The sequence below is a fragment of the Pseudozyma flocculosa genome (genome assembly GCF_000417875.1).
Source record: "Pseudozyma flocculosa PF-1 unplaced genomic scaffold scaffold00025, whole genome shotgun sequence".
Taxonomy (NCBI): domain Eukaryota; kingdom Fungi; phylum Basidiomycota; class Ustilaginomycetes; order Ustilaginales; family Ustilaginaceae; genus Pseudozyma; species Pseudozyma flocculosa.
This window is the reverse complement of record NW_006920893.1, coordinates 319,265-336,172: the sequence shown is the minus strand read 5'-3', so window position 1 is coordinate 336,172 and position 16,908 is coordinate 319,265. Positions and strand designations below refer to the sequence as shown.

The following is a 16,908-nucleotide window of genomic DNA, read 5'->3' as shown; positions in this document are numbered from 1 at the left end:
GAGGATCGTTGCCAAGGGCAAACAGGGCGCGAGGTGGCCTCGGGCGTCGGAAAGGCTGCCGACAGGGTCCATTTGGGCGGGCGTGGATGCGGGTGCCGGTGCCGGTGCGGTTGAAATTTTCCAGGGCAGATGAGAAGAAGCGTCCGCCGGTGGTCGACCCCAACAGGCCGCCCAAAATTAAGAAGAAAAAAACCCAAAATTCAAGTGCCCTGCCCGACCTCCACCCTGGCTGGCCGGTGGCTCGTCAGCTCATCGGCCAGCTTTCCACGTTGGCCCTAGCCGGTCCCCCCTTGGCTCGAGGTTGGCGCCACCGCACGCCCCTTGTTCTCGACGTCCACCACCACAGCCTTGGCCGTTCCTGCCGCACACCTTATCCTAGCATGCTCGTCCAACAGGCCTTGCGGCAGCACAGACCGCGCACCGTCTCTCTACACCTCTTTTCATCGGCCTCGCTCTCGGCGGCTCCTCACTGCATACTCCCATTTCCAAGCTCCAGTACGCCCTCGCCCTCGCCCTCGCCCTCGACCGCCGCCTACCCTGCTCCGCCTGGCGCAAGATCCTTCCAGGCGACGGCAAAACAACACAAGCTGGCATCACGCCTGCGTGCCAGCTTTCAAAACACCCCCAATCCGACACAGTCAGTCACAAAGGGGCCCCAGCTCCGCACCAGCCCAAAGACTTCACCCAGGTCGCCACTGAACAAGCGTCACCAAAGCATCGCCACATCGAAAGCGCAACGCGACCTCAGCAACTCAAAGTTTTCGCCCTCGACCCTTCTGACACACCCGCACAGAGCAGGCCGCACCACATCGCGCAGCCTCGTCCTGCACCATCTCGAAGAGCTCGAGTCCCAACTCGACGAGCTTCACTCAAAGGCCTTCAACATCTCGCAGCGACTGCAGCACCTCCTACCCCGCCTCGCAAAATCAGAGGTCAACACCGGCTGGGGGCCAGATAGGCTCGCCGCCCCCCGACCCGCCAATCAAACCTGGACCGTCACGCCGCCACCTCCGGCGTCCGCCAGCTCGTCTCCCACATCCTCGGCCGCACACCAGCAGCCAGCTTCCGCCTCCTCATCCTCGTCCTCGTCGTCGTCCCTACCTTCACCTTCGTTTGCAGCACGCCCCGAGCGGCAGTCGCCCTCTCGCCAGCAGAAACCCCTCTTGAGTGGCCTCTTGCACGGCGAGGATGCCGTCGAAGCGTCTCTCCTCAAGCTGCGCGATGAGAGCGGCCGGCTCAACAACACCGTCGCCTACGCCGGGCCCATCGCCGACGCCCGTAGAAAGTGGTCCGACACCGTCAGCGGCTCCATAAGCGGACACCAAATTGCCATCGAAAAGATCGAGCCGCTTCGCAAGATGGAAGTCCCCGCTCTGGCACACGGCCTCGACCGCGTCCTGTTCAACCCTGGCATCTACTGGATGCGAGACCCGCGATCCGGCATCTACAACTTCGATCCGCGGATACGCGACATTCTCGACGTCGACCTGTTTGACTACGAGGCCCTCACCCCCTATGTCACCTCGAGCAAGGACCCGGAGCTCGAGACGCTTACCAAGAGGCACGGCAGCAGGTTCTGCGGCAGCACCAGCAGCATGACGGGCCTGCTCAGCCAGTGCTACTTCCACATCAGCGGGTGGCGCGACCCGGACACCTCGGGCTTCTCGGCGCCCTTCAAGAGCATGCCCGGCGGCTTCAGCTTCGGGGCCAAGCTGCCCGCCTCGATCACGCTCAACTGGAAGCCCGACGCCGACGGCAGCGGGGGCGGCCACTACGCCATCGATGCCGACAAGGAGTCGGCTGGCGAGGCGGCCAACAACAACTACGTCCTCACCTCGCTCGGCAAGAGCATGGAAAAGATGCTGACAACGACGCCCGAGGAGTACGCGCGTTACATGCGCACCAACAGCGCCAGCCTCAGCGCCGAAGAGCGCAACAAGCCCGAGTCGTACCACTATGCCCAGGCGGGCAAGCTGATGATGCGCTCCCAGCTCGACTGCTCGGATGACCGGCTGCCCCGGCGGACCTTTGATCTCAAGACGCGAGCCTCGATCGGCATCCGCAACGACCGCGCCAACTACGTCGAGGGCTCCGGCTATCAGATTCGCCGCGCCCAGGGCCTCGTTGAGTCGTTCGAGCGCGAGTATTACGACATGATCCGCGCCGCCTTCCTCAAGTACAACTTCCAGGCCAGGATCGGCCATATGGACGGCATTTTCGTCGCTTACCATACCACTAGCACCATTTACGGATTCCAGTACATCAGCGTCGAGGAGATGAACGAGAGGCTGTTTGGCAGCGAGGAGATGGCCGACCAGTCTTTCCGGCTAAGCCTCGGCATGCTCGAAAATGTTCTCGAGGCGGCCACCAATCTCTTCCCGCGACAGGTGCGTAGGCAGCGGCGATGGCCCTGGCGGCTCTGTTCCTTCTCGCAGCGTTTCTCCACCTGTCATGGGCTTGGCTGACTTTTGTCCCTTCTGCTATTGCTGCAGACGCTCAAATTGACCGTCGAGACCAACTCTCGCGCGGACCTGCCCATGTCGGTCTTCGTCGAGGCCTCCGAGGTACCCGATGAGGCATCCACCTCGACGTCAACAGCAGAGGACAGCACGGCACCGTCGTCTTCGGCCGGGGCCTCCGACCCGCCGAGGCGCAGGATCGCACAGCTCGACGTGACTGTCGACCGCTACCTGGATGGGTCCTTCGTTACGGGTCCCGTCGACTTCTCTCTTCTGCCGGGTCGCATGATCGATCCGATGACCGAGGACGAGATTGTCCGGCGATCCCGCCTCGGGCTGCCGCCGGTCCACTTTGACATCGACTTCAAGATTGATCCGCGCGGCGACCTCTCGGAAGCGACGGTGCGGAAACACCTAGACACCATCCGCGAGAGGCAGAGATCGCTAAGCTCGCTCATCATCCCCAACCTCGAGGCGGTCAGGGAGCGGGAAGAGTACCGAGAGAGCATCCTGGCCGAGAACCCGGAGGCACTCAAGCGCTTCCGCGAGGAGAGGCGCAAGGGCGAGATCGGCATGCCTGTGGCTCCTGGCCAGGACAAGGTTGATGCCGCCGCCAACAAGTCGTCGAAGGCGGGGGCTCCGGCGTCGGGCGCAGGGTCAAAGGAGGCGGACGCGATCCTGGCGGCCGAAAGCGAGGACCCGACGCTCGCGCGGGAGCGCAAAAAGAAGGAGGCGATCGAGGCGAGGTGGATCAAGCTGCGAAACGCCAAGGCATTGAGGCTGAGGGAGCTGGCCAGGCTCGGCGCAAAAGACGCCAAAGAGGAAGGGGCAAGGGAGTTGTTCAGAAGTCGCAGCTGACGAGGCCACGCAATACCACCTCTTCTCAGCCACGGCCATCGCTCGTCGTGGTCGTCCTTCAGGCTCCGAGCCACGCGCGATCCTAGGCAGGTGGGCGCCATGGTCGCTGTTGATGGTCGATTGACCCCAGGTTAGAAGGTAGCAGCACCATGTCGAGAGGCCGAGGCTACGCAAAAGGCAACAGAGTCGTCCGGTATTCCCCCAAAGTCGCCCGTGTCCTGACCACGACGCCGTCGGCAAACTGCCAGGCACCCTGCCGAAAAGGGACACCGCCGACATCCCCAATCGATCCCTCGACAAAGAACATCAGACGGCGGGCAGACGGGCGCGGGGCCCGCAGAGTGAGGCTTCATGGGTGGCTTTTCTTCTTTTGGTGCAGAAGGGTGGTGGGGGCTTAAGGAGAGGAGCAGAGGGGCTCGACCTCTCCTCCCCTCCCGCACCACTCGCTCCGAGCAGGTAAAGACGTTGGTTGTACAATGGTTTGGTTTGGTGCGGCGTGCATGTGTGTGGGGGTGGGGTGCGTGCTTTGGTTGTGTGGAGAACAAGAAGAGAAGAGAGAGCGACAGCGAAGGAGAAGAGTGCGAAGAGTGAAGGGTGTGTGGAACCGAGGAAGTGGGGAGAGCAACGGAAGGCGAGAGACGGGCGAGGATCCGAAGGCGGTCGAGGATCGGTGTGCCGAGAGAGGTCACGTCCGTGTCCGATGGGAAGCGTCGAGGTCGAGGCTCGAAAGACGACGGCGAGATGGAAGGCGAGCCGAGGTGCGAGCACCAAACCCATTGAAACAAAAGGACTCGCATCTCAGCTAGCCCTCCTGTCGGTTGCCGTCACGGCCGTCGTCGATGAGATGCTCTCGAGGAGCAGGCGAGGAGCGCAGGGCGCACGCAAAAGAGTGAAAGATGAGAAAACCAGGGAACAACCCACAACCGTTTCAGACGCCAAAAGAGTTGTCCCCGTCCCTGTTCTCGCCCTCGATCTCGATGTCCCGGTGGATGGGGCGGCCGATCCGCAAAGACTGCGGGCCTCGTCGTCGTTGCCGCTCGTCGATCGTTGCGTTTTTACACCCTCAAGAGACTGAAGCCGTCGACGTCGGACCTAGAAGTTGAGGAGGTGGGGGTGCTCGCCCTTGGAGAGGGAGAAGGTCGAGGCAAGGTACTTGGCCATGGTGGGGCCGGCCTTCTTGATGGCGCCAATGAGGGCCTTGTCGAGGGCCTTCTGGTCGGCGACCTTGGACTCGGGGTGGGCGGCCTTGTTGGCGGGGTCCTCGAAGAAGGCGTTCTCAGCCTTGGTCTTGGGGGCCTTGTCGCGCTTGAAGTAGGCGTCGTTGAGCTTCTCGTCAACCTTGACCTCGGACAGGTCGAGCTTGGTCGAGGTGGCGATGACGTAGGCCTGGTTGACCCGTCGGATCGGGACGCCGTTGACCTTGAAGGGGCCGCTGACGAGCAGGAGGCCGCTGTCGAGCTGCTTGAGGAAGACGACGCGCTTGCCGCGGAAGCGGCCAGCGAGGAGGATCAGGACGGTGCCGGGGGTGATGGACTTGCGCAGCTTGGTGGGGCGCTGGACCTTGCGGCTGGCCTTGGGCTGGGCAACGTCCTCGGCAGGGTAGAAGCGGGCGGCCTTGCTCGTGGGGACCTGGCGCTTGCCACCGTTCTTGGCACCCTTGACCTCGACCTCCTTGAAGGCGGGGGTAGACTCCTCGGCCTTGGCAGCACCCTTGCGCTGGGTGTGCTTGTAGCCGCCCTTCTTCTTGAAGACCTGGGTGCGGCTGAGGCGGCCCACGTTGGGAGCGATCTGGCTGTTGCGGGCCATTGTGAAGTGTGTGATGCTGTTTGAGAGGGCAAAAGGAGGAGATGGCGGTGGCGGGAGAGTCCAAGTAGGGAAAAGGTCAGCTTCGAGTCCAAATTGCCGGGCTCGAGTTTCTGGGCTGTCGGTCCGTGTCCGAGTCGTCGGCCGAGCAGCTCGCAGCAAGACCCCTTTCGAAATGTCGCAATTGGATCGTCGATGTCGCATGGCGTGTGTCGATGTGCTGTCTGTCGGGTTTGCCGTCGAAGCCGGCAAACAGCCAGGGGCAGTGGAGATCAGGTCCCCTGGGGCCGCTGCGTCGTCGAGTTCTCTTTGAACTGAGTGCGGCATCACGGCTCAGAGATCGTCGGTGTCGACTCGCCACCTATCTGCAGCCCGTCCCGACCTGGTCCCAATGGCCGCCGACGAAGCGCATCGAGGCCCGCATCGACTGCCAGGCCTGAAGCATCGTTCTGCAAACCGTCCAGTCCCCGTCAACCTCTGATCCTCTGCTGCTCGTCCGACGCCGGTCGCAGTTCCCGCAGTCGTAAGGGGACGTTTCCATCGGCCTCAAGTTGGCCGTTCCTCCAGCCATGCCATCCAGCCGAATTCTGCGCCCGCCGACTGCAACATGCCGATCATCGTCGAGGATGCCGGCCGGTCAGAGTGGCGCCTATTTCGCATTCGAAGCGGGTCGATTCCAGCCGAGCGTGTGGTCGCATTCGTCCAGATCAGGCCGCAAAGGCGTTTCGTGGCCGACTGGGCGGTGTCGTCGTCGGATTCGATCCAAGAGGAGGGGTCTCTGCGGCTGCTGGCTGGTCGACGTCGACGGCATAGGTGTCCTCACTTGCTGCGAGGTCGGAGGGGCGGGGACGGTGGCGTTGGCGGGTAGCGTGGGGTCCGTATGACACTCACAGGTTGCTTGATGGCGTGGGGAAGAGGTCGTGGCAAGCGGGCGGGAGGTGGGATCTCGAGTCGGGTCGGCGTCGAGGCTGGCTTGGCTGGCCCTCGTCCGGCCAACGCTGGCTGGGCCCCGGCGCCAGACCGCACGCAGACGGGCGGTGCTTGGCTGGCCAGGCTCGGGCTGACTGACCGGGCCTGGCTGACGATTTCGCCTGCCCGCGGTCCGACCCGGAAGACGGACGGGCCTCGGTGCAAGCCGGTGCTTGAGCTGGCTAGCACCAGAGACGTCCTCGGCCGACCCTGGGAAATTTTCAGACGGTGGTCGCGGGTCGAAATAGTGCTCGGACCCGAGTTCGTAGAGCTGTTCAATCCCGAACCCGCATCGCATCGGGCGCCCCGTGCACTGCTTGCCACTGGCCGATTCGCCACCTTGGCCACTGTGGACGAGGCCTCTGGCTCCCCCTCGTCGAGCTCTATCTCTAACAGGAGCTCTCCCCGTCGCTATTCCCACTGAGAAGGCAAGGCTAGGGCTTTTCTCGTTCCAACACTCAAGCGCAACGATGTATGTGAGGATGGACAGGCAGAGGAGTTGCTCGGATCGGCGCGCTTTCTCGCAGGCACCGATGGTGATGATCAAGGCGGTGGTCCGGCACCCTTTTCGGCAGGCCTCTTCGTCGTGCTGTTCCGTACAGGTTGATCGATGCTCTCGTGGTCCGACGAGTGCCTGCTCCACGTCTTCTTTCGGCCATGCTGAGCTGCTCTCACACGGTTGCGCTCGAAGGACCATGGTCGCCAGGCTGGGGCCATGAGGGGGATGCGCAGAAGGGACGGACACCCTACAGAGGACCTCGTGGATCGCGATGGGGAGAGAGCTGTTTTTGGGAGCGGGGCCACGCAGGCTCCAGGCTCCAGGCTCCTAGGAACCCGACCTGCCACCTGCGCCGTCGTTGCTGGTGGCGTGCTGGCCTTGCTGGCTGCCGGGCCGAAGGAAGGAAATCTCCGAAGTCATGGGCCTGCAGGACCCAAAAAGGACGACGGCGTCCCGAACCCAGCCTCTTCATGGGAACCCAAAACGTGGGCCGGATAGCCGCCGTAGGGTTCATGCGCAAGCGGAGAGATCCGCTGTCATTTCGACGGCAGCGCAGCGGCAGACCGATCCACGCACGCTCCAAGGTAACGAAGTCGATACGGCGCCGCGGCGGCAATGGCCCCAAGAATCGGCTCGCCAGACAACTACAGAGGCTGACGAGGAGTCTAGGCTGCTCTCTGCTTGATGTCGCAATCCGCGCTGCGCCGCAGCCTGATACGGTATGGGCGAATGTGACTTAGCCAATCCTGCCGAAAGAGCCCGCCTCGTCCCATTGCTCGCCTGACCGAGGATACTCTCTAGTGCGCAAGGGGCTCCTTTGCCCAGCATACCCAGTGGTACTACTACTACTGTAACTGCCCAGCGTCTGGACCATCTCCTAGCCCTTTGCGCTTACCGCACCTAAGTCAACCTGCTCACCGCTGCACGACAGGAAGGAGCTTGGGCTTTTGGCGGTGGCGAGCGGGTGTATGGGTAGGAGCCGGCACAGTCCTTTGCACTCGGCGGTCTTTTGGGCTCTCTTGACCTGAGATTAGGCACAGCAAGAGATCGCCGACAAGGCTCTGGTCAAACTGGGCAGCGCCGAGCAGCGTCGACTGGCTGCGCGGCTCGGTCGATGCGGGGATGGGCCGACGACGAGAGCGGCCTGCTTTGGGTTTCGGCCGCCTCTGCCTGCCTGGATTTCGGCCTTCCCCAAACCTGATACCGGTACGACTCGGAGGAACAGGACCGAGCCTACGAGAGGCCGTGCGCCGTTGATGGAGTCATGCCTTCGGAAGGGCCAGTTCAGATTCCTGCCGAGCCTTCGCCGCCGCGGCTGCCACCGCTGCCATCACGACTTCGCTCAACGACCACGTCCATCTGCCTTGGTCGTGCCGGGTGCTCGCGCGCCCACTTTGAAACGTCGGTAAGAACACGTACAGCCGGCAACCAGGCTGCCCACCGCGCTCGTTCCAGCATCGTCGTCGTTACTCGGCCGCCTGGCTTGTCCTCAGACGGGAGCTGGGCGTACAGTCCACATCGCCGCTGAGATCCTCTCTGTGTGGCTCCTCGTCGTGCGTTTTGTCGTGAACCGAGGCTCGAGCGTTACCGCTGCGCGCCCTCCGTCCGCACTCATATGCATGTCAATCTCCAGCAGCAGGTAAGGTCGCAGGGTGCGAGTCGCGTGGTGGCCGCTTTCCCACACCACCGGAAACCTGCTTCATGATCCATCGATGGCTTATCATACAGGCGAAGAGATCAGAGGAACCTCGAGCGCCGACCTGCTTGCTGGTCATGGGCCTGCAGCAAGCCTGCCGAGTCTGTGCACCACCGAGGTCGGCTAGGACGAGTGTTGGCCTCGATCGCGCGCGCTACTCGACCGTACCCTCGTTTGCCCCAGAGGAGCCGCGCCGGCTGCAGCTGGTTGCTCACCGAAGCTCGTCCTGGCCAGGCCGGCCCCCCGCTCTCATCTTTGCCCTCCCCCTCCTTCCCTCTTCGGCCATCTGCTCGGCAGCTCCTAGACCTGCTTTGCCCCCCCTCGCCCGTTTGCCCCGAGGAAGGCAAACCAGAGCGAAGCTGACATGGCCCCCTGCGACTCAGGTCGGGTCCATCGACCGCCATCGCTCGCTGTGACTTGCAAGCGCAAGTCGATGATTCCGCCTGCCTGCCGCCGCCACCGGTGACTCGAGCGGCTGTCGTCGCGCTTCCAGCCTGACAAAGATCCTCGCACGGACGGCCGCAGGAAGGGCAGCCAACGTCGACAGACAGCAGGTGCGGTGGTCCGGCGCATCGCCGCTTGCTGCCTTCCCTCGCCCCAGCCTCGGTGGCTGCCTCAGATTGACCCTGGCTGGGTGCTGCGACGGCAGGCAGGACCGCGCCCCGGCGTCGATGGGTCCCCTCCTTCAGCGTTGTGCCGATACCCTCTCTGCCCAGCGTGATGGCACAGCGGCAGCAGCAGATAGAGACGAGCCAGGCCAGGACCTTGTCGCAGGGCACCGACCGCCCACCTTCCTCGACCTGCCCGTTCACCTCGCTGCGGGTTGGCATCGAGCTGGACCGTGCGGCAGTGCCTCGGTCTGGCCCTTCGGGAAGCCCTCGCTGCTGTCTGGGTCCAAGCCTCTGCCCAGCCTCTCCTCACTTCTGGCTCGCCCGTGCTGCTCGCACCGTATAAAGCACAGCTGCCCGCCACACAGGCATCTCTTGTCCCTTGTTGCCACCCGACCATCGCCACTACTCTAGCACCGCTTACCAACGGTATACACCACTTACCGACACAAGCCGCATCTCACACTCGATCAATTGACACCATGGCTCCTCCCACCGCCTCTTTCATCAACCCCTCGGTCGCCGGCGAGGCCGACTCGACGCCCGCCGCCATCAAGCAGCAGATTGCCGCCTCGCGTGGCAGCTACGGTACCGCCGCCCCGACTGCCAAGTTCCAGCAGTATGTCGCCATCAAGCCCGGCCAGGAGCCTGTTGAGGACTTCGAGGGCAACTACGCCTTCGCCGAAATCAAGGAGAGCCACACGAGCCGCGCCATGACCAGCAGGTGAGCAAGCCTCAAGCGCCTTCAACGTGGATCTTGACACAGCGGAGTTCCGTATGGCCTGAGCGGGGGGAATAGGCCATAGGTCCCTGTGTTGCAGCGCATTCCATCGCGGCCGGGCCGAACGATGTCGAATCCCCTGCCCATCCGCAGAGGTTGCGTTGCTCGCGCCCTGCTCCGCGTGGCGATATTCTACGATTCTGACTGCGTCGTCCCGCTCCACTATTGCCCGCTCGACCCCTACCCTTAACCCAGGTACATGCAGGACATGATGGATGCCGCCGTCTCGGATGTGGTCATCGTCGGTGCCGGCAGCGCTGGACTGACGGCTGGCTACACGCTGGCCAAGAACCGACCCGACCTGCGCATCACCATCCTCGAGGCCTCGGTCGCTCCCGGTGGTGGCGCATGGCTCGGAGGCCAGCTCATGTCTGGCATGGTGATTCGCAAGCCGGCTCACAACCTCCTCACCGAGATCGGCGTCCCCTTTGACGACGAAGGCGCTTACGTCGTCGTCAAGCACGCTGCCCTCTTCACCTCGACCCTCATGTCGAAGCTGCTGGCCTTCCCCAACGTCAAGCTCTTCAACGCCACCTGCTGCGAGGACCTCATCATCAAGAAGGATGCCAAGGGCGTCCAGCGCGTCAATGGTGTCGTGACCAACTGGGTATGTTGCGGCAGGCCCCATTGATCGCCCTCGAAAGGCAGCGATTGCAAGCTGGTGCATGAGCCGTGCTGATCCTCGATCTTGCCCTGTTTCCTCTTGACTTGTGCCCACGCTTGCTCGACATCACAGACCCTCGTTACCATGGCCCATGGCCTCCAGTCCTGCATGGACCCTCAGAGTGAGTCTAAACGTCGCGTCGGGCGATCAACCTCTGTCATGATCGACCGCTGACACAGTCACGAGTCCGGCCCACGTGAATCTCCTCCGCTGCCGCTGTTGCACCGCTCTAGCCATCACCGCCCCGGTCATCATCGGAGCGTGCGGTCACGATGGCCCGTTCGGCGCCTTCAGTGTCAAGCGCCTCAGCAGCTCGGGTCTGATCCAGCTGGGTGACATGAAGCCGATGGACATGAACAAGTCCGAGGGTGAGTCTACCCGCCTGTCGCTGCCACTGGAACGAAGGCCAGAAGCTGACCCTGTCGAGCTGCCCTGCCTCCCGCTCTGCAGGCCTGATCGTCAACCACACGCGCGAGGTGTTCCCCGGCATCATTGTCAGCGGCATGGAGCTTTCGGAGCACGACGGCCACCCGCGCATGGGCGCCTCGTTTGGCGGCATGATTGGAAGCGGCCAGAAGGCGGCGTACGAGGCCATCAAGCTTTTCGACCGCCTCGAGGTCGAGGAGGGCGAGGTCATTGGCGAGAAGGCCTGAAGCAATAATTTCTTGAGTGGAAAAACGCAGGACCAAGACGTGGTCTTCGGAAAAGGACGTGGTCGAAACTGGCGCGGAAGAAGCGGCCGTAGTAGCATCTCAGAGTCTGTACCGCGCGGCGACCATGTAGCAGCGGCCAGCAGTCAACGATGAGTCCGTGATTTCAGAATCCCAAAGGATCAAGCGCTTCCTGCTCTGGTCTTGTCGCGATCGAGGTTGTGAAACTGCAGTGTGGAGTCGCTTGGCTTCGCATGCGCTAGGCTTCGGAGTTCGGTCACGGCGGAGAGAGTCTGCCTGCCAGGCTTGCCACGCGAGCTTGCCTGCCTGTGGCCCGTCCGCCTGCCGAGGCCTTGCCTGTCTCTCAACGCGACCGCACAGGCGCGTCTCGGGCGCGGCTGGCTAAAAACGCGGGCTGTTTGTTGGTGGCCCGCGCTTTGCTGGTGGGTGGGTGTCCGTGCTCCCCCCGCCTTTCCTCGCACATACACCTTCAGCTCCCGCTCCTTCCCAAACCATCACTGCTCCATCTCACGCCTGGCGCCTCGTCGATAACCCGAAACGGAATGTCGCTACTAGAGACGCTCGAGTCGTCGTTGCGCTCCTCGCCGCCGCCGCTCGCCGAGGCCGGCTCGGTGCGGCTGCACACGCTCGTCTCGGTGCCTCGGGCCGTCAAGTCCCTCTACCCGCTTGCCCACATCCACCCGCACCATCTCGATTCCAGCCGCAACTCGTCGCCCGTCTCTGCTCATCTCGAACACATCGTCGTCACTGCCAGCTGGTCGCCCCGTGATGCGGCGGCGGCCGCCGCCGCCGCTGCTTCGCCCCAAGCCACCCTGATCTACGCCCTGGAAGCCTTCCTCTACACCCTGCCCGAGCACGGCAGCGCGGTCCTCTACATTTCCAAGCTCGACACGACGGGGTATGCTCCCGCCTCCCTCCCGCCCTCCCTGCGAGCCGGCTTGGCGGAAAAGACGCTGGGTCCAGGCGTGGCGTACGGCAACACCCTCACCGCACAGCTCTCCTCGGCATTCGTGCAGCACTTTTCCACCTTCAAGCACTGGAGACGCAGCGATGTCGCCACGACCCAAGTGAGGCATTTGGCGGTCCACATCCTCGCGCGATCGCAGCGCGCCTACCTCTTCCCTGGCAGTCCAGAGAACGGACGCAAGAAGGTCCTCAGCGACGGCGGGCTGATCCGTTGGTGGAGGGATGTGATGAGCGATGCCATCGTGGCCTCGCGGAAGAGTCCGCATCGATCAGGCGGCCAGGCAAACGGCATGGAGCAGCAGCTAGGCACAGATGCGAGGGCGTTCTACCTCGTACCCGGCTACAATCGGCTGGAGAGCCACGTCCTTCTGCCGCTCCCTCCTGCTCCTTCCGTCCCTTCCGCCTCCACCTCCAACCCTACCGCCGAGGCCACACGACCATCCAAGCAGCAGACGCTTCAAGAGGCCGGTTGGGTCTACGGTCACCCCTACAGCGCCGAGGGAGCCTCCTGCTCGCCCTCCGACTTGCCGCCGCTCCCACTCCACTGGCAGCGCTCGGCCTTGGCTCGCTCCTCGCTCGGCCAGGATGGACCGGCGGAGGCGCAGACGGATCCGGCTCAGCCGGGCTATGACCCGAAGAAGGTTCGGTGCATCTCGACCCTGATGCCCCACTTCTCGGATGACCCCAAGACGAGATTCATGGACGAGCTCCAGCGGGATGCCCATGAGCATGCCGGATGGAAGAAGGTCGAAAAGGCCGCCGCCACCGCCGCCGAGGGCCTGCAAGAGGACGCGAAAGACGGGCGCGAGGCAGATGGCACTGAGGGGACAAGTCAGCGTGCGAATGCTGACGGCGGCGGAGGCGAGCCAGCTTCCAAACGGGCCAAGCTCGACGACGGCTCGCCGGGTCCGTCCTCGTCCTCCACCTCGCCGCCATCGCAGGAACCAGCCACGGCCACGTCTCTCGCCGCGCCAATCGGCAGCATCGGCTCGATCACCGCTACCACGTCGACCGCGAGTAGCAGCACCAAGATGACGCCTCTGCCCATCCTGCGCGGCCAGATGCGCGAGCGAAGATCGCTCGACGACCTATCCATCGACGAGTTCTGGATCCGCATGGGCTTCCGACAAGAGTGCTGTTCCGGAAACGCGGTCGGTGTCCTGGTCTGTCTCTTCACCCAGCCCCACCCATCCTCCTCTGAGGCCCAACCGCAAGTGACGACGGCGGCGGCAGGGACGACGACGACAGTCGTACCGCCTGCGTCGTTGCCGCTCTCGCTCCCGCATCCCACGATCCAGGATCTCGTCTTCAAGAGGCTGATGCGCGACGTCTGCGAGTGGGACAAGGAAGCGAATGCCCGGGAGCTCACAAAGGCGTGGGACGAGCAAGTCAACAAGGCCGTGGTGCGCAAAGGCGGTCTCGCCGCCGTCGTGGCCGCCTCCGCCGCGACATCGCAGGCAGACGATCGGGGCGAGAACGGGCACGCAAACGCAGCGGGCGGGGAAGAGATGGTGGGTCGTGGTATCATTTGGAAGGATATAGAACTGGCAGCTCCCAGCGCGGCGCAGGTCCAGGAGGTCGAGGAGGAGGTGAAGCGGAAACAGGCCCAACAGCAGGCTGATAACGGTGGGCGCCGCGGTACTGGCTCGGCTGACGGAGGAAGGCCGCAAACTAACGTTCTGAGCGTCAAGCGCAAGAAGAAACCGGCCGCTTAGGCAGTCATCCTTCGCCGCCGCCGGCCGACGCGATCACACCGCCAGCACCTAGATGTCTGCCGCGCTCGGTTCAATGCTTATGGATCGCAATCCTGGCTTCGCTGTCGATGCCGGTGCAGCCGGACGAGAACTCAGAAGTCGACCTGCCGATTCTGCGCCGCCATCGTCGTCCCATCGAGTGAGACGGACCTGACCATCGCCGAGAAGGGTACGGCAAGCATGCCCCGGTCCGACTGGGACCGAGACGGCGCCGGCGGTGGCGTCAGGGGAGAAACTGGGGTCTCGGCGCGCTTCTGCGACGAAGCGGCGAGGTAGGCCGGAAAGAGGGGCGATGAGACACGGCCGCCCCGCCTTTCCCTCTCCGGAGTCGCCGATTGGGGGGCGCCCGGGAAAGACTGCGCGGAGCCAGATGGCCGCGGCGGTGGACATCTCGGTCGGGTGCGCCGCGCGTCGTCGTCGACGACGGTGCTTGCCTTGGCGTCGCTGGAATCGTGCGAGATGTCTGGCGAGGTCACGGAGAGCGACGGCGATGTCGTGCCGCCAGATGATGAGGATATCGAAGATGACGCTGCACACAATGAAGATGAGGATGACGCAGAGGCGACCATCGAGGCCGGCAGCGGAGGTAGAGGGGCGTCCGGCGGGGGAGCGGGGGGCGGCACGGCTCCTAGCCGTCCGCGGCTAGAAGGCAGCGACTGCGCTCGATCCCGACCTCGACGAAGGCTCAAGCGGGACCAGGACGAACGCGTAGACGGCGTCGGGTCTGCCGGCTTGCCGATGCGCGCGCACCTCACGGTCTCTCCAGGAGACGCCGTCGATGTCCAGCCACCCGAGAAGAAGCTCAAGTCGTCCAGCACCTGGCCGTATGCTGCATCGCCGTCATTGGCAGCATTGTTGGACGATACGGGCGGTGACATGGCAACGTATCGCTCCATGAGGTTGTTGGTCACCTTGGCCGCCTTGGCCAAATGACCCACGAGCGGTGGCCACGGTGGCGGGGGCGACGACCACGTCTCGGCTTGCCCAGTTGCGGCGATGGGAGGAAGCAGCATGTGACTGCGATCGCTGGCAAAGTGGGCGAGGAGGTCCTTGGCGTCGACGATGCGGAGGCAGCTCCGCAGGTGGGGTTGCACGAGGTCTTGAACCACCAGCGCCGGTTTGAAGGTGCCATCGAGGTAGTCGTGCAGTGGAACGGGCTGCGGCACGGGCAGAGACGGACCAGCTTGCTTGAGATCCTCGAGCTGTGCAGGCGTGTAGCTGAGGCGTGAATCCGGGTCGTAGACCCACGTCCTGGACTGAAACAGAGCGTTTGGTTTCGGCTCATCTTGCTGCCTCTGGTGGCCCTTGCGTGACAGGAGCGAGCGCCGATCTGCTTTGACGTCGCGGATTGGGACGCCGACTGGCACGAGGGTACAGGTCAGGGCGGCCACGACGTGGTAGTCCCAGATGACGGGAGAGTGCTCCTCGGGAGGAGCCGAGCTTGCGCATTGTTGCCAGAGGACGACCTGGTACGTCGAGCGGCGAGCAAAGCCGGGTGGTCAGCCGGACCGAGAGGTGGGGTTGAGGACGCCTCCTCTTTCGGGACCATGGACCGGAGGCCCCACTTACCGATTTACGTCGGTTGCTGATGAAGATGGTGCGGACATCCCATACAAGTTGGAATGCGCCACCGCCGGCTGCGCTTGTGGCAGCGGTGGCAGGCTCGGGGGAGGAAGGAGCGTTGATGCTGCTGGTACGCGTGAGACTAATCCTGGCGATGGACGGGTTGCTGCTGCTGCTGGTGGTCGTCTGCCTTGCCCCGATCCTCTCTATTGGCTGATTCCGTGCGTGCGCAAACTCGGCGAGGTGTTGTACGACTAGGTAGGCGTTTTCCTCGCAGTAGCACCTTGTATAGGGGCGAGGGTGTGGGTAGGGAGGGGGTTGGACGTTGCGCCAGGGCGACGAAGCACTGGCCATGCTACCGGACGACATACAGGCAGAAGCCATGCTGGCGAGGTGCGGGAAGCCCCGAGGAGAGGGCGGGTGTTGGTGCCTGAGCAATATATGAGCTTATCTTGTCCTCAAGGCACCATCAGGAGTGCCGCCGGCAGCTTGTTGCAATGGACGCCCCGAAGGCCGCTCGGATACGCTGGGATGGCGGGCCGAGAGATGCAAAGTTTGCAGGTGGATCGGCCGGCAAGGTTGCCGACCGAGCGGTGGGCAGGTCGAGGGAAGTGCGAGCGAGGGTCACGCAGCCCCGGCGTGGAAGGCGATGGCGAGAAGGGGGACGAATGAGGGCAGTCGACGGGATGGAGGGGGGTTGGGTTCAAACGAGGGTCGAGGTGGTCTGCGGTGCACCGTTGCAGTCAAGTCCGGGAAGATGCCAGAGGCGGAGCAAGAGGAGGCAGATCCATAGGTAAGATGGCGGTAGGGACAAAGGTCGAGGTAGGGTCGAGGTACATAGGTTGAGGTTGCCGTCGAGCACTCGGGAGAGGCCGAGGGAGCGCGCTTTGGGCATCGTTGCCGCGGGTGGTGCGGGCGTGCGTGTCAGGGTCCAGCGAAAAAAGCAAGCCAGCAGGCTCAAGCAGGCTCGAGCAGGCCGGCTTCCATGCATGACCTCGCAAGGCCCGCCGCCCAAAAAGCTCAAAGGGGTTGCCGCGGCACCGCGGGTGTCTGGCTCCTCTCCTTGCTTTTGAGGGCGCAGCCTCGACCACCGGTCGGGGCTGAGCGCGCGACCACAACCTCCGCCTTTGCTGCCAAGCTGAGCTTGCTATGCTTGCTCGTCCTCGGCGCCAAAGTGGGTCGGTTGCTTGGCTGGTCGCGACAATGACCGCTGCGGGCCAACGGTAGGTCACTTCACGTCAGCACCGTTGCCTCTGCTGCCACAACCTACGCCGTCTCTCGCAGCACCGATCGCCACACCGCTTCCGGTGTCAGCGCGACCCTCCTGACCGTATCAACTGCGCAGGCAGGGGCAGGCCATGGGCGTCGCACGAAAACAATCCCCATCTCGCAGCGTGCAGCCCGCTCATCTCGACGCTCCATGGCGACGCGGCGCAGCTTCGCCGACATCGGATGCACCGTCGCTACAGAGCCTCTCGACGCTCCCACACACTCGCGCCCACAGAAAATCCCACGCACCCTTACATCCCTTCTCCGAGATGAGACGGGGTCCATACACCTCGCTGCCTCGCCGCGACTCACGTACGCACCTTCCCCACCCGCGGGGCTGTCACTGCC

General features: G+C 63.8%; 5 protein-coding genes across 5 annotated transcripts; 3 read left to right on the top strand and 2 right to left on the bottom strand.

Annotated features, from left to right (window-relative positions):
• Window positions 1-380: 380 nt before the first annotated feature.
• Window positions 381-3,317, top strand: PFL1_06353 (uncharacterized protein; the record flags this gene model as incomplete). The annotated part of the gene is made up of 2 exons (XM_007883894.1): window positions 381-2,387; window positions 2,493-3,317. The coding sequence occupies 2 exons, from the start codon at window positions 381-383 to the stop codon at window positions 3,315-3,317; spliced, it is 2,832 nt and encodes a 943-aa protein (XP_007882085.1).
• Window positions 3,318-4,409: 1,092 nt separating this feature from the next.
• Window positions 4,410-5,447, bottom strand: PFL1_06352 (uncharacterized protein; the record flags this gene model as incomplete). The annotated part of the gene is made up of 1 exon (XM_007883893.1): window positions 4,410-5,447. The coding sequence occupies one exon, from the start codon at window positions 5,445-5,447 to the stop codon at window positions 4,410-4,412; it is 1,038 nt and encodes a 345-aa protein (XP_007882084.1).
• Window positions 5,448-9,374: 3,927 nt separating this feature from the next.
• PFL1_06351 (uncharacterized protein) lies at window positions 9,375-10,990 on the top strand (the record flags this gene model as incomplete). Its single annotated transcript, XM_007883892.1, has 5 exons — window positions 9,375-9,616; window positions 9,869-10,280; window positions 10,410-10,458; window positions 10,571-10,705; window positions 10,788-10,990. 5 exons carry the CDS (start codon window positions 9,375-9,377, stop codon window positions 10,988-10,990), a joined length of 1,041 nt encoding a protein of 346 aa, XP_007882083.1.
• Window positions 10,991-11,550: 560 nt separating this feature from the next.
• PFL1_06350 (uncharacterized protein) lies at window positions 11,551-13,689 on the top strand (the record flags this gene model as incomplete). Its single annotated transcript, XM_007883891.1, has 1 exon — window positions 11,551-13,689. One exon carries the CDS (start codon window positions 11,551-11,553, stop codon window positions 13,687-13,689), a length of 2,139 nt encoding a protein of 712 aa, XP_007882082.1.
• Window positions 13,690-13,820: 131 nt separating this feature from the next.
• PFL1_06349 (uncharacterized protein) lies at window positions 13,821-15,675 on the bottom strand (the record flags this gene model as incomplete). The annotated part of the gene is made up of 2 exons (XM_007883890.1): window positions 13,821-15,194; window positions 15,298-15,675. 2 exons carry the CDS (start codon window positions 15,673-15,675, stop codon window positions 13,821-13,823), a joined length of 1,752 nt encoding a protein of 583 aa, XP_007882081.1.
• Window positions 15,676-16,908: the final 1,233 nt, after the last annotated feature.